Source organism: Varanus komodoensis, unplaced genomic scaffold (genome assembly GCF_004798865.1).
Source record: "Varanus komodoensis strain SLA01 unplaced genomic scaffold, ASM479886v1 scaffold9, whole genome shotgun sequence".
Classification (NCBI taxonomy): Eukaryota; Metazoa; Chordata; class Lepidosauria; order Squamata; family Varanidae; genus Varanus; species Varanus komodoensis.
The window spans coordinates 27,682,247-27,694,917 of record NW_025336598.1 but is presented as its reverse complement, the minus strand read 5'-3'; the positions used below and the strand labels follow the sequence as shown (position 1 = coordinate 27,694,917).

Below are 12,671 nucleotides of genomic sequence, written 5' to 3'. Positions count from 1 at the left end.
GGATAAATCCTGGCAGAGAAACATTGCTTCTGTGTGCTTTTTGCGTTGTGGAATCAATCCTGTACTCCTTCTCAAAAGCACCAGTTTTCCAAACTAAGTCACTGTTTAAAATGGCATTCCTCCCCCACTCCTTTCTCTCACTTTTAGCTGTAAGCTACAGTAGACCGGCCATTCAGTCCAAATATACATTATATGCCTTCACAATGGGTAAGTGATCCTTGTTGTAATTCACAGTTTACCAGGAAGTATCCATTTTGCTAGCCCAGAGCGCTCCATGTGCCCTGGCCAATCAGAATGGTGCGGATGCATTACTTAGGGTCCGAGTCTAGATGAGATGAGTTCATGAACAGTTTCTCAGTAGCTTGAATTTACATGTCTAAGCAGACCTGGTGATCGGTTCAAGTTACTCAACTAAAGTGTCAATACACTGCAATTAGAAATATTGTAATCTCATTGTCACTGTATGATTGGCTGATCTTCCTTTATCTGTTCTGTATGTGATGACCTCAGAATCTTATTGTAATGTCTGCATTCAGTCATCAATTGCTCTGTACCTGTTTACGGGACCAGGAGGGTATAAAATACCCTGTAGTTGTATTGAAACCTTGCAGTGAGTTTACCTCTGCCTGCCCGGTAATGCATTATCGTGAATCTACCATGGAAACCTGGGCCAAACAATAAAGCCACAGATGGTCTGAACACTTGATCTTTCCCACAAACCTGAGTTTTATTTCCTCCTCACGAATTGAAATTCCAGGATTTCTGACACTGTTGCAGGGATTGCCGTTTTAAGCTGCTTTTCTATCTTCTGTTGTTGATACTCAGTATACTATTTTTATTTTATGTATTTTAATATTAATCTGTTTTATCAGTTTAAAAATGTAAACTGCTTTGGGGTTATTTCAGAGCTGGGGAACCTCCAACCAGCAGCTCAGTTTTGCCCACCAAGCCAGCCATCTTGCCCACAGGGCCATGGGCAGCCCCTCTCCCAAAGTCCTGTCTCTAAAGGCCAGGAGAGATTGATCCCTGCTGTTACGGTTGGTCAGTAATCATAAATAAGAGTGGGTGGTCTCTCTCTCCACTGCTCATGTCTGCTGCAGTGGGGGAAGGTGCAGGGTGCACAAAGCCATCATGTGATACCAGCTAAAGGACTTCTTAGTTGGATAAGCACTTGTTTAGAGACTTGGATTTGCTATGAGTTGGCTCCCCCTAGCCAGATGATAATGATGATCAAAGCAACATTTGTTACATTTTATTGATTTAAACGTATAAACTGTTTGGGGACTAATTCAGGGATCTGGAGCCTCTAGGCCCTGGACAATCTGACTCACCAAGCCAGTTCATCTGGCCCTCCCGAAAGTCTCACCAAGAATTTAATTAAGTCAGGTGGTATGGTGTCATTTGGACCACAGATGGATGAGGAAGGGATCATCTGGTCCTCCACACAAAACCAGCTCTTCACCTTTGGTTTATTTGATAAGGAAATCAGTATAAATGATTAAATAAATAAAAGAAACATATCCTAGGCTTAATCCTATATTCACCCTTCCCTGGGAGAAAGCTCTAAGGAATACAATGGATTTCTGTGTAAATGTTCACAAGATCAAGCTGTAAAAGTGCATTTCTAAACACACTTACAAACCCCAAAGGCCTACTGGCCTCATACAGAGATGCTTATTGCTAAGAAAACATGCAAAATGGTGCATTGTTCAAATATAGCTCTTTATAAATAGATAAGGATAAACCACCTCATCCCTGGGGCTGACAATTTTTAGAAATCAATCAATCAATCAATAAAACAGTAACTACATTAGGGAAGGGTGTTATATTTGGAAAGCAGCAGAAAGCTTCTGAAAGCTACCAAGACTTGAGTTAATTTATATCAAGGCCTTTGAACCACCTTTCAACAGGTTAAACACCAAGAATAGACAGCCTGCTCTAGCTACTTGGAAGATGTGCTTTGCAAGACCAAAGGAAACCTAAGTAAATGTGTCAATAAAACAATAGGGTGAGGAATTAATGATGATTTCAGTTTTCCAGTTTTCCAGCTAGGTGGCCTTTAGGCTAATCTACAAAAGGACAAATGTGTGCCTTTGCTGAAGTCTATTTGTGGTTACACTCAAGAATAATAGTATACCTTGTCATATCAAAAATGAATAGGAGCACATGTTGTCTATGAATCTATTGCAATGGTTGTATTTAAATCTCACATTAGAAAACTGAAATACTTTATTTTTATGAGTTTTTATCATTACATTTAGGTTATATTTCATTTATGTTTTATCAAACTTCACAATAAAAATTAATGGAAAAATAGTGAAGTAAATGTCCGGCTCAAATGGTGCTGGCACCAAACAAAGTTCCTAGAGCTTGGGAAATAATTAAATACTGCATTTTTTGTGAGGATTTGTGTCAGCCTTTTTTTAATCCCTCGATGAGCACATTGCCTCATTATAACAATGAAAGGTTTAAGTTGTAATCCCAAATTCCCAAGAAAGGTGGCTGATGGGCCACTGTATGTTGAGGACTTCCTTCTATACCTGGAGAAAGGTAGATACACTCTCAGGGTGGTAGACAATGCATTTTGCTGCCTGAGGTGAAGGACCCCCTTGTTTGGCCTCGCCTTTCCACGGAGAGAAGCCAGTTTTACCGAGAGCTGAATCTTATTTCAACACTGGTGCTAAGATGATGATTTCCTTTACCATGCTTGAGTCATGGGCCTCAAGACAGATTGTGCAGCTCAGTCACACAAGCCATCATACAGACAGGAAGAACTGGTGAGTTCAGGAGTAAAAGCCAGGAGGCTGCCCCTCCATATTTGCCACCTGAGATAATCACTCCATTTTGCCTGATGGAAGGGCTGGCTGGCAAAAAGCCCCGATGGCAAAAAGCTCTGGGCAAGTCATTGACTGCTCTGTCGTCATTGAGGGATCAAAGTGGCATGTGGGTGGTGGCTAAGATGGGGCTTTGGATTCAAAGTCCCCTTGTTCCCCCAACATGCTGCAGGGAGAAAAAGCACGCCACCCCTGCAGCTTCTTGGCTGTTGCTCCCCAAAACTAAACACTAAAACCTTAAAAGGAGAAGACTGAAGACTCCAGGAAGGGAGACTTTGGGCCAGTCACAGACTTTCAGTCCAACCTACCTCACAGGGTTGTTGTGAGGATAAAATAAGAGAACAGGAAGAAAAGTATGCTGCCTTGAGTTCCTTGAAAGGAAAAAAATGCAGGAAACAATTAAAATATACAAACTAAGGAATGCTTGAAAGGGTGAGAGGCAGGGGCAGATGTTTAGTGGAAGGAGAGTGCAAATGATTAAGTGGATCCAGAGAACATAATTTATTTATTTATTTAGGAGATTTATAGACAGTTCATCACTGTCGTCTCTGGACAGCTTACAGAATATCTTTTAAAATATCTTTTTTAAATGTTATACTTTTTTCAGATCTCCTGTGTTTTGTTACAGATTAATATTATTGATTTTATTGTTACTGTAAGCAAATCTATTTGGCAGCCTATAAATATTGCTAATAAATAAAAGAGTAAGTGTTGTGCCTATACACAGTTCTGAGTAAAGTCAACAGTAGCGATGAAGACCTTATTTATTTGTTCATTTATAATCCCATTCTTCCTCAGGGTGATTTTAATGTGTACAACTCTGAAGGCTTAACAATAAATAACCTTTAATAGTCACATTAAAAGGTACTGATTTTCTTTCAAGCATTCCTGACCTTGGCACCAGAATTCCCATCACAAAATGCAGATACCCACTTTACATCAACTTTACAACCTGAAATCTAACAGGGCATATATTAGGCATAAAATGTCATGTATGATAAGCCGCGTCATGGGAAGAGTGGAAAGGACATAAATATCATGTTCCACATGAAAAAGTAAGTGCATGAACTCAATTTCACTTAATGTTCTTCACCTTCACTTGTCTCCATTTCCAAGGGTAGCCAAATTTAGGCAGGAATGCACACCCTTTAGGCATTGTGGCATTGCATAATCCAAAGAGCACAAGAGAAGTGACCTATGTGCTTGAAAATGGTCCGGAAACTTCAACTGGTACAGAACAGGGCAGCTCGCCTGTTCACAAGGACCGGCAGGAGAGATCATATAATGCCAGTCCTTTATCATTTACACTGGCTACCAATTGCAGTCTGGGCTGGCTTTAAGGTGCTCACATTGACATACAAAGCCCTTAACAATTTAAGGCCTGGATACCTGAAGGAGCATCTACTTCCATTTATGCCTACCTGGACCTTAAAATCATCCACTGAGGTCCTTCTATGGGGGCCACCTCTAAAAGATGAGAGTAAGGTGGCCCGAAGGGGAAGGGGCTTTTCATTTGTGGCATTGATTGTGGAATCAGCTCTTTAGAGAGGTGTGCCTGATCCCACCTCTTTATGCCTTTTGGCACCAGGCTCTTTTATTTTTTCCAGTATTTTAATAGTTCAAAATACTTGTGCTATTTTATACTGTATTTTTATACTATCTTTTAGGACACTGTAGATTGTTCAATATTTAACTATGCATTTGTATTTGATTGGACATGGGACTGATACATTACAACCCATATCACATTTATACAATGTTATATTGTTTATTGTGTTGGGGTTTTTTTTCTTTTAACTTTTATTGTAAACCATTCAGAGAGCCATTTGGCTAATGTGAACAACGTATAAAAGTTTTAAGAAACACATATATAAATAAATGTCACATCCACAATAGATGCATTAGATTTTTGCACAAGTGGCTATGTCCCAAGAAATTATAAACCATGTTGCTGCCTTAAAAAGATGGGTATTAATTTAAGTACTCAGGGTAAAGTTAATAAACATAAAGTGAATGACTTGCTACAGGCAATGTATGTATTACATAGTCTTCCTTTATATATTCTTCAAAGACTTATTTTTAAACTTTATGTAGCATTTCAGAAATTTAGAGGCTCTCCTCATTTTTATTGACAGAACAGTTGTAATTAAAGAGTGAGGATCTAATTTTTCAGATCTTTTTTTAATCACATAATGCTCATTTGTTCACCCATGCCAATGATTTAGAAAACAGCTTTTTCTTTAATGCTCTTCCATGGACAGTGTGGGAGTGAAATTATTTGGTACTATTACCTGGCTGAATGGTCTCAGATTCGAGGCATATTAAAAATAAAGGAGTGGCTCCACCAACAACGTCAGCAGTGAGAGAGGATCACCAGCTGTTGTTTGATCCATATGCTCTTGCTAAACTAACTTAGGAGAGGATCTAGCTTTGGAAACAGAGACCAACCTTTTGTGTGAAAGAGTTGGGATGACAATGGAATTTATACTTCAGATCAGCTAATTGGTTAGGATGATAAATTCCTGCCATTTTCAACATTACAGATTAGATATTGTTTATCGCATAGTACTAGCTGGCAGTAGGCTCTACTTCATTTGTTGGCGTCTATAAATGGCTCATCAGTGATGAGTTCTTCAGCATCTCCTGCACTATGGAGAAATTAATTGGTTCTTCACAGAAAGCTCAGTCTACAACAGCTGTCCATAAAAGTCTTTTGGAATGTAGTAAAGTTGGAATGCAGTAAAGCAGACGTTCAGAAGACAGAGATGAATGGAATAAGGAATTGGGATATTCTATACAGTTTAATCAATAAAGAGCTGCTTCAGCTTTCCTATGTACTGCTGCTATAGATTTAAAATGGAGATCGTGTCTACAAAGAATGATGTTTCATGCATATTGTAACCACAGAGACTTACTAAGAAGATTCCTAGCTTTGCTGTGGCACAATACAAGCAGGCATGTCCTACAGAGGCTTCCTTTTGATCGGAAATCAGTGCTCATATAACAAATGTTATTCTTGAAAAATGCATGGTAACAGCAGGGGTTCATGTACTTTTAAACTATATCCTTGAGATGTGCAGATTAAAAGATGCATACCAAAAGTGGATACTCAGAGATTTCACCACAAACTTAGACAGAAGCACACCCACAAACTATCATTCAGTGGAATGAAGATCTCACAGTTCTTGCTATGTTTGAGCATTTCTCCTACAGGCATATGGATGCTTTTTTAGATACACAGACTACTTATATTAACCTGTATATTGGAAAAGAATTGCCTTTTCTCTCCCCCTTCTATCTTCTTTTTTTGGTTTTTTTTAGAAGGGAGATCTTAATGATATGAATTGCCACCTTTCCCTTCCTTTATTTTTTTACTTTTTTGAATCTTTTGTTGTTATCATTGTGTTGCATATAAAAAGATTTTTAAAATGTGACTGCCTACCACATCACAGAGAAATTCAGACCTGCCCATCCTACCAATTTATGAACAGTTCTATAAGCATGCATAACATTAAGATAATAATAAATTAAGCACTCATAGGAACATAGGAATCTGGGACCCATGGCCCATCTCACTCAGTGATACTGACATTATCTGACAGAAGCCTTCCAGAGTTTCAGGTAGGATTCTTTCCTAACCCTTCCTGGAGATGCCAGGGCCTGAACACAGATATCCTGCATGCAGAGCATGTGTTCTACCACTGAGCTACAGCTGGTTCTCACATCCAGGTTAAGGGTAAGGGTAGGAGTAGGGTGCCTGCAATACACTTTTTACTGCAAAATCCACAACTGCCTGCTTCCTATGTTGATAGCATGTGGTATGAACCTGGAATACTGGGTTGCCTAAGTAGTAAAGAACCCAACAATTAAACCATGGTTTGTTGTTGAGTTAACCTCAGAGTTCTTTAGCCCCTAAACAACCCAGTGGTGCTGGCCCTCACATGCTTTCTGAAATAAAAGCTGGAGAGTCAAGCATGCTGCAGGCAATTTCAATAGGAAAGTTAAGTGAGTTCCTTTATTTCTCGTGCTGCAATAAGCAGCCTTAAAAGAGCATTAACTTCAACAGAGTTGAGTTCTAATCAAGAAAACAATAATGAAACTCAGTCATTCTGATCTTTCATAAGAAGCAAGATTAGTATTTTTGCAACCTGTACTTGCAAACAAGCTTTTTCATTAACTGAAGGGATCCATCTGCCCCCCGAAGAGTTTGTGATCCAGTGCTTGTAGAAAGGGAAGTGATGAAGTAATATTTTTACCAATTCCCCTTTCCACTACAGCCTTTCACACCACCTTCCACACTATCCAGGCAGATCCTCTGACCTGCTGAGAATCTTTGGGGGAGCTAAATGGGGTATCAGCAAAACTATGGTTCTCCCATCCTTCTACCAGTAGTGGGGGTTCAGCATCCAGTGAGTGGAGTTCCGCTCTTTATTACTGAATGATTAAAAATAAATAGTGATCTACAATTATTATTATAAAATCCTTTGTCCCCCATCCCACTCCCCATAGAGGGAAGAAGTGTCTCCCTGTAACAAAATATATATTTTTTAAAGAATGCCAACTATTCATACATTGTTTACTGAAATATTTATATTTAGGCCTTTCTATCCAAAAGGGTCCCAAAGTTAATCTACAATAAAATAAAACAGGTCAATCAAATCAAAAACAGAGGAAACCATCTATAAAACATCAAAAAACAAACTAAAGCTATTAAAACCCCATCAATAGCCAGCCAAAACAAATCAAGTCTTATAGCTCATCTAAAGTTGGATGAAGATGTAGCCAAGCTGACTTAGTTTGGGAGTTTCACAATGGGTTTACTGCCACAGAAAAGACCTTTTCTTGTCCCCAACAACTTAACCTTTCTTGGAATGGTGGAATAGGCAACTGGGAAATTTATTTATTTATATGTTGCACAAGATCTAGAGCAGTTTACAACAACATATAAAAACTGAATATAAAATTACAGACAGGTTCATATGGGATGATGCAGTCCTTCAGATATCCTCACGCCCAAATGTTTTCAAGCTTTATGGGTAAGAAATGGCACCTTGAATTGAACCCAGAAACAAATCAGGAACCTGCACAGCTGATGTTATACAGTCTATAAAGAACACAATAGAAAGTGTTTAAACTGCTCTAGCATTTTGCTCTAACTACAGTTTCCTAACACTTTTCCAAGGAGGTGCCACAAAACGCACACCACAATGATTTAAACATGTGAGCTGGTTACTCAAGTCCTGCTTTGACATTGGGCAGTTTACATATTATGCACAATATGGCAAAACTTCAGTAAGTGGGAGTTGCCATGGACTATCCTTCCTACCACTGCTGTTCCCTTTGGCTCTATACAAGGCCTGTAGAACTTGCTGAGTAACGTTAAAATCAGTGCTGGGGGTGCACACAGGGAAGGGACTGGGCACTCTGTACAGCTAGCAAGGAGTGAGATGGAGGGGGGGGAAAGAGCCACCCTTGTGGATCAGAGCACAGGGCTACCAAATCAAGTGCTCTCTTTTCACAGTGGGGAAACTCACATGCAGGGCATGAATGCAGCGGCACCCTCCCAGTTGTGTTCCCCAGCAGCTGTACTGACTGATCCTGGAGTTAATGCAAAGCCATCCAGAGAAGCAGCTGTGGACAGCCCTACACTGCATTAACTTGCATGATGCCCCTTTAAAGGCATTCAAAGCGGGAAAATAATTCCGAGCTGAAGTGTAGGGTCAGGGTTAGGGTGAAAACTTTTTTAGGCTGAAAATTTTTATTTAAATTAAAAACATACTACAAACCTTTCAAAACTTCTAAAACCTGCAAAATTACAAAAAATTCAAAAATTACAAATGTAGAGCATTACAAGGTTAGGGTTAGGGTTAAGGTTAGGAGAAGAGAGACGAGAGCAAGAAAGTATACGGCAGGCTTGAAGGCCACAGCGGAGTTCTCCCCAATTATTTGTGGACCTCTTTATTCTTTCTAGGAATATTTGTGGCTCAACAGGACTATCAACCACTGAGGCAGAGATGAGAAGCTGTTAACTTCTCTCCCACATTCAGGGACATGAAGTGGGAGTGGTGCCTTCTTTTTCAGCTTACTGTTATCCTGACAGAAATGCTGTATAGGCTACCAGCATCTAAGACTCAAACAGTGTCTGAATGGGCGGGAACATGAATGCCTCATGTGTGATCACCACAGGAAAAGCTGTGAGTAGAAGCAGGGGAGGTGGACAGACATACAAGTAGCCACCAAAAATAGGGATATGTGTGTGTGTGAATCAGAGCTGGAGCACAGAGCAAACTGCATTGTGGAAACAGAGTAAGGAAGGGTGATAAATGAGATGCGGCGATTGTGGTCAAAGTACGAAAGGAAAAAAAGAGATAACAGAGATAGGCTGTGGTACACTAGGTGATAGAAAGAGAAAACAGAATGAAATTTTAAAGATAACACTGGAATAAAATGTAGCAAAATGCTTTTCCTGTGTAAATGTAGTGTTGCAACCCCCCTTAATTAATAAAATTGTGCCCCTCCCAAATTTCTCAGTGCTACAGAAAGCATTTCTTTGATCCTTTCATCTGCACATTGTTGGGCAGGATGATGTCCTTGCTGGCTGCCCCCAAGTAGTCTAAATCCTTCACTGGCACTCACAGTATCCAACTAAGCATGGCTAACAATTAAAGCTCTGTCTGAATGAGTCTTTGTAGAAATGCTTCCACGACTTTCCAGCATGCCTCCAGAGGAAAGGAAACAGCAACATGTAAAAATACAGAACACAGAGCTGCATCGAACACTGCTATTCCATGCATTTGACAAGCTTATAATAAATCTATTAGTCTTTAGAGTAACACAAAGACACACAAGAGCTATATTACTGAAAAACATCGAGCAGACCTATTTACCTGCAAAAATATGTTGCGCAGCTCATTTGGATCTGCTCTTTTAGTTGTCTGAACCTATAATGTCAAAAAGAAAAAAAAAGAGAATTAATGTTTCACTTGTTAAATTACTCAGCTACCAAGTAGGGAAAACTCACATTACAATCTATGTTGATAAGAGTAATAAGTATCAGTCTCTTATCTAAATGATAAAGTGAGTTCCAGACATGTGTTTGCATTGCTTAACTTTCAACAAATGAGATGCTCGCAGCAGCTATCAAACACAGGTGAGTCTGCCAGGGAAAGAGAAACAGCAGGATAATGAAGACAAGTAGTAAAATTAAAAGTGTTCCAGCTGGAAGAGAGTTGCATTCTCAGACCAAAAAGTCATAGCAAACCAAAAACAAAAGTGAAGGCATACTGTGGATTCCAGGAAGTAAAGATAGGCATCTGCAAATGAACTAGTCCTTCTTCCTCCCACACAACCACCTCTAGATTAGGATCAGGTAGCCACTAGAATTTAGCATGTGCAATAGAATATGAATAGCATGTGTATTTTTCTAGATGAACTCCAAGATTCTTCTACAAGCCTACAAAAGGACCTCTCCTCTCAAGACTGTCAGTTCTTTTGACCACTAGCAAACATTGAGTGGAGAGGAATATCTATGTACTTTAACACTATTCATACATCAATGATCTTATCATCCCAATTAAATGTACCTTTCATCCTGTCACCCTCCTCTTTAAAAGTTCTTACATGCCTTAATGCTAGGCCAGGAATGAGCAAATAGTAATCCTCTAGTTTGTAGGCCTACAACTCCCCTCAGTCCTGACTAGCAAAGACAATAGAGAAGGCTCATGGGAATTATAGGCTTGAAAAATCTGAAGGGCCACAAGTTGCCCAGTTTTGTGGCCATACAGAAACCACCACAAGGCAATCAAAGCAAAAGATAGGCCTCGCTAAGAAACTGGGTATGTGTTAGACAAAGAGCATGTTCTCCCTTGAACTGTCATTCCTACATAGGGATGTGATCCTGTTTATCATTGGACAGAAAGAAGTCCTACAGCTTTCAGCATCCCCCAGCCAACTTCCCTGATTGGGGCATGCTGGGAGCTCTAGGGGTTTTTCCCATCCAAAAATGGGTATGGAAGCACCCAAATATGGAATGTAAAGCATCCATCTATCCCAGGAAGTGCAAGATAGCAAGCTATGACAAGGCTTGCTCTGCAGAGATCAACACCCAGTTTTTTGTTTGTTTTGTCTTGAGGACACCAGAGCCTGTGCCCTGACCCTCCTCTTTATATCTACCCCCAGACCCAAACTGCTAATGAGGCCAAAGCTTTCCTCCCAGAAGGGAGAGGGTATTTTACTACATATATGCACTCTGCAGCTAATTACTCCAGAATAATCAACACCCCAGCATTCTATAGATCACTTACTGTGTATTAGCAGGCTTGCCCTATCCATGTATAAACACTAGAAGCCTTTCGCCACCATGTCTGAGAGTAAGACAGGATAATTAAAGAGTCTTATGGAACAGCTAATTAAGCGTGAACTCTCTGCTGAACTCCTAAAGAGGCAAAACTCTTGTGGGGGGGATTGTGTGGGGTGGGAAGCGTGGCTTGTTTTTATCTTGGGGAAGCCTGGTGTGACAGGGTGAAAAGTACATGTATTCCCTCTTCAGTATTATTTGTCTCAGAAGTGACTTTTCCCCTTACCTTCATTTATTATACATCCAGCAGACACTCCACTTTAACTGACCTGGAGTAACTAGCCTCACGTATTTAAAGCCACCAAGGCCGATGACAGCCTACATTGCACCTGGACGTACTGGGGAGGCAAGGGGAGGACCCCCTCCTGCGGAGCGTCAACGAGGTGGCCCAAGGCAAACCCTCGACCCGTCTCAAGTGGCCTGGACCCACGTCTCTCCGGCATGCCCTCCACCAGACCTCTACCGCCTCGAGCTCCATTTGCTCGGCCATTTACCCTTCCCCGGCGTCCTCCCTCCCCGCTGGGGGCGCCTTAGCGTCGGCTGGTCCGCCAATTCGCCCTTGCCTGCCCCCTGCCCCTCGCAGCGGGCCGCCGCCGGGGGTCGGAGCCAGCCCAGCAGCAGCAGCAGCAGCACGGAGCTGGGGTCCTCTTCGTACTCCCCCCGCCCCGCTCCCCGCACTCGCCCGGACAGCGTCGCCCGGTCACTCCCCGCTCTCGCCCGGGACAGCGTCGCCCGCAGAGCGGTTCTTATGCAACAAGCCGAGAAGGAGAAGAGAAAGGAGGAGAGTCACCTTGACCGCCATGCTGAGCTCGGGGAAGCGGATGGAGGAGGAGGAGGAGGAGGAGGGAGGAGTCTCCTAGCAGCGCTGTCAGCCGGCGGGTGCGCTGCCGCAGCAACAGCAGCCCACCCCGCCCGCCCGCCCGCCTGCCTGCCTGCCTGCCTGCGCCCGGCCCTATGTTAATGAGGATCCCCGGCCAAGTTCGGCGCTTGTCCCACCGTGACCCCGCTTGCCGGCGCGCCGTCGTCAGAGCGGGCTCGAATCTCGAAGGCCATCGACGGCGTGAAGGGCTTTGCCCTGCCACGTTCTGACGAGCCGCCCGCGGCGTCATAGAGAGCCGGTGGCTCCCGCCTTGCAGTCCCAAATATCGGTCCCAATACAGCGCTTCGGCTCCCCCGGAACGACAAACAGTCTTCTTTTGGCAGCTGGAAAGACCTCTTGTCGGAATCCGCAGTTTCTTCCTACTGCTTTTCGTACCACCGAGCTTGAAGAAGAGTTCTTAAGAACTCGAAAGCTTGCAGAGTTTTGTGGAATTCTGGCTGGCCTTAATAACGATATTACGTACACACACACACACATTCTGGAACACGTTTTTGTGGACTAGAATCTACGGTCGTGGACCACGCAGACAGCTTCACCTATGAGGCGGTATAGAAAGGAAATTTATAAAAATAATTCATCAGAGAGGGTTATAGCTTAGTAG

The 12,671-nt window shown here is 42.0% G+C and overlaps 1 protein-coding gene across 1 annotated transcript in view; it reads right to left on the bottom strand.

The window, feature by feature from the left end:
• SLC25A12 (solute carrier family 25 member 12) overlaps positions 1-12,046 on the bottom strand; it is a 65,521-nt gene extending 53,475 nt beyond the window's left edge. Inside the window, exons 1-2 of the mRNA XM_044418387.1 lie at positions 11,981-12,046; positions 9,722-9,775 (exon numbers count right to left, since the gene is read on the bottom strand). Of these exons, the coding sequence (XP_044274322.1) occupies positions 9,722-9,775; positions 11,981-11,992 (66 nt within the window). The 5' untranslated portion in view covers positions 11,993-12,046. The remainder of the gene's footprint in view (positions 1-9,721; positions 9,776-11,980) is intronic.
• Between the last annotated feature and the right edge of the window lie 625 nt (positions 12,047-12,671).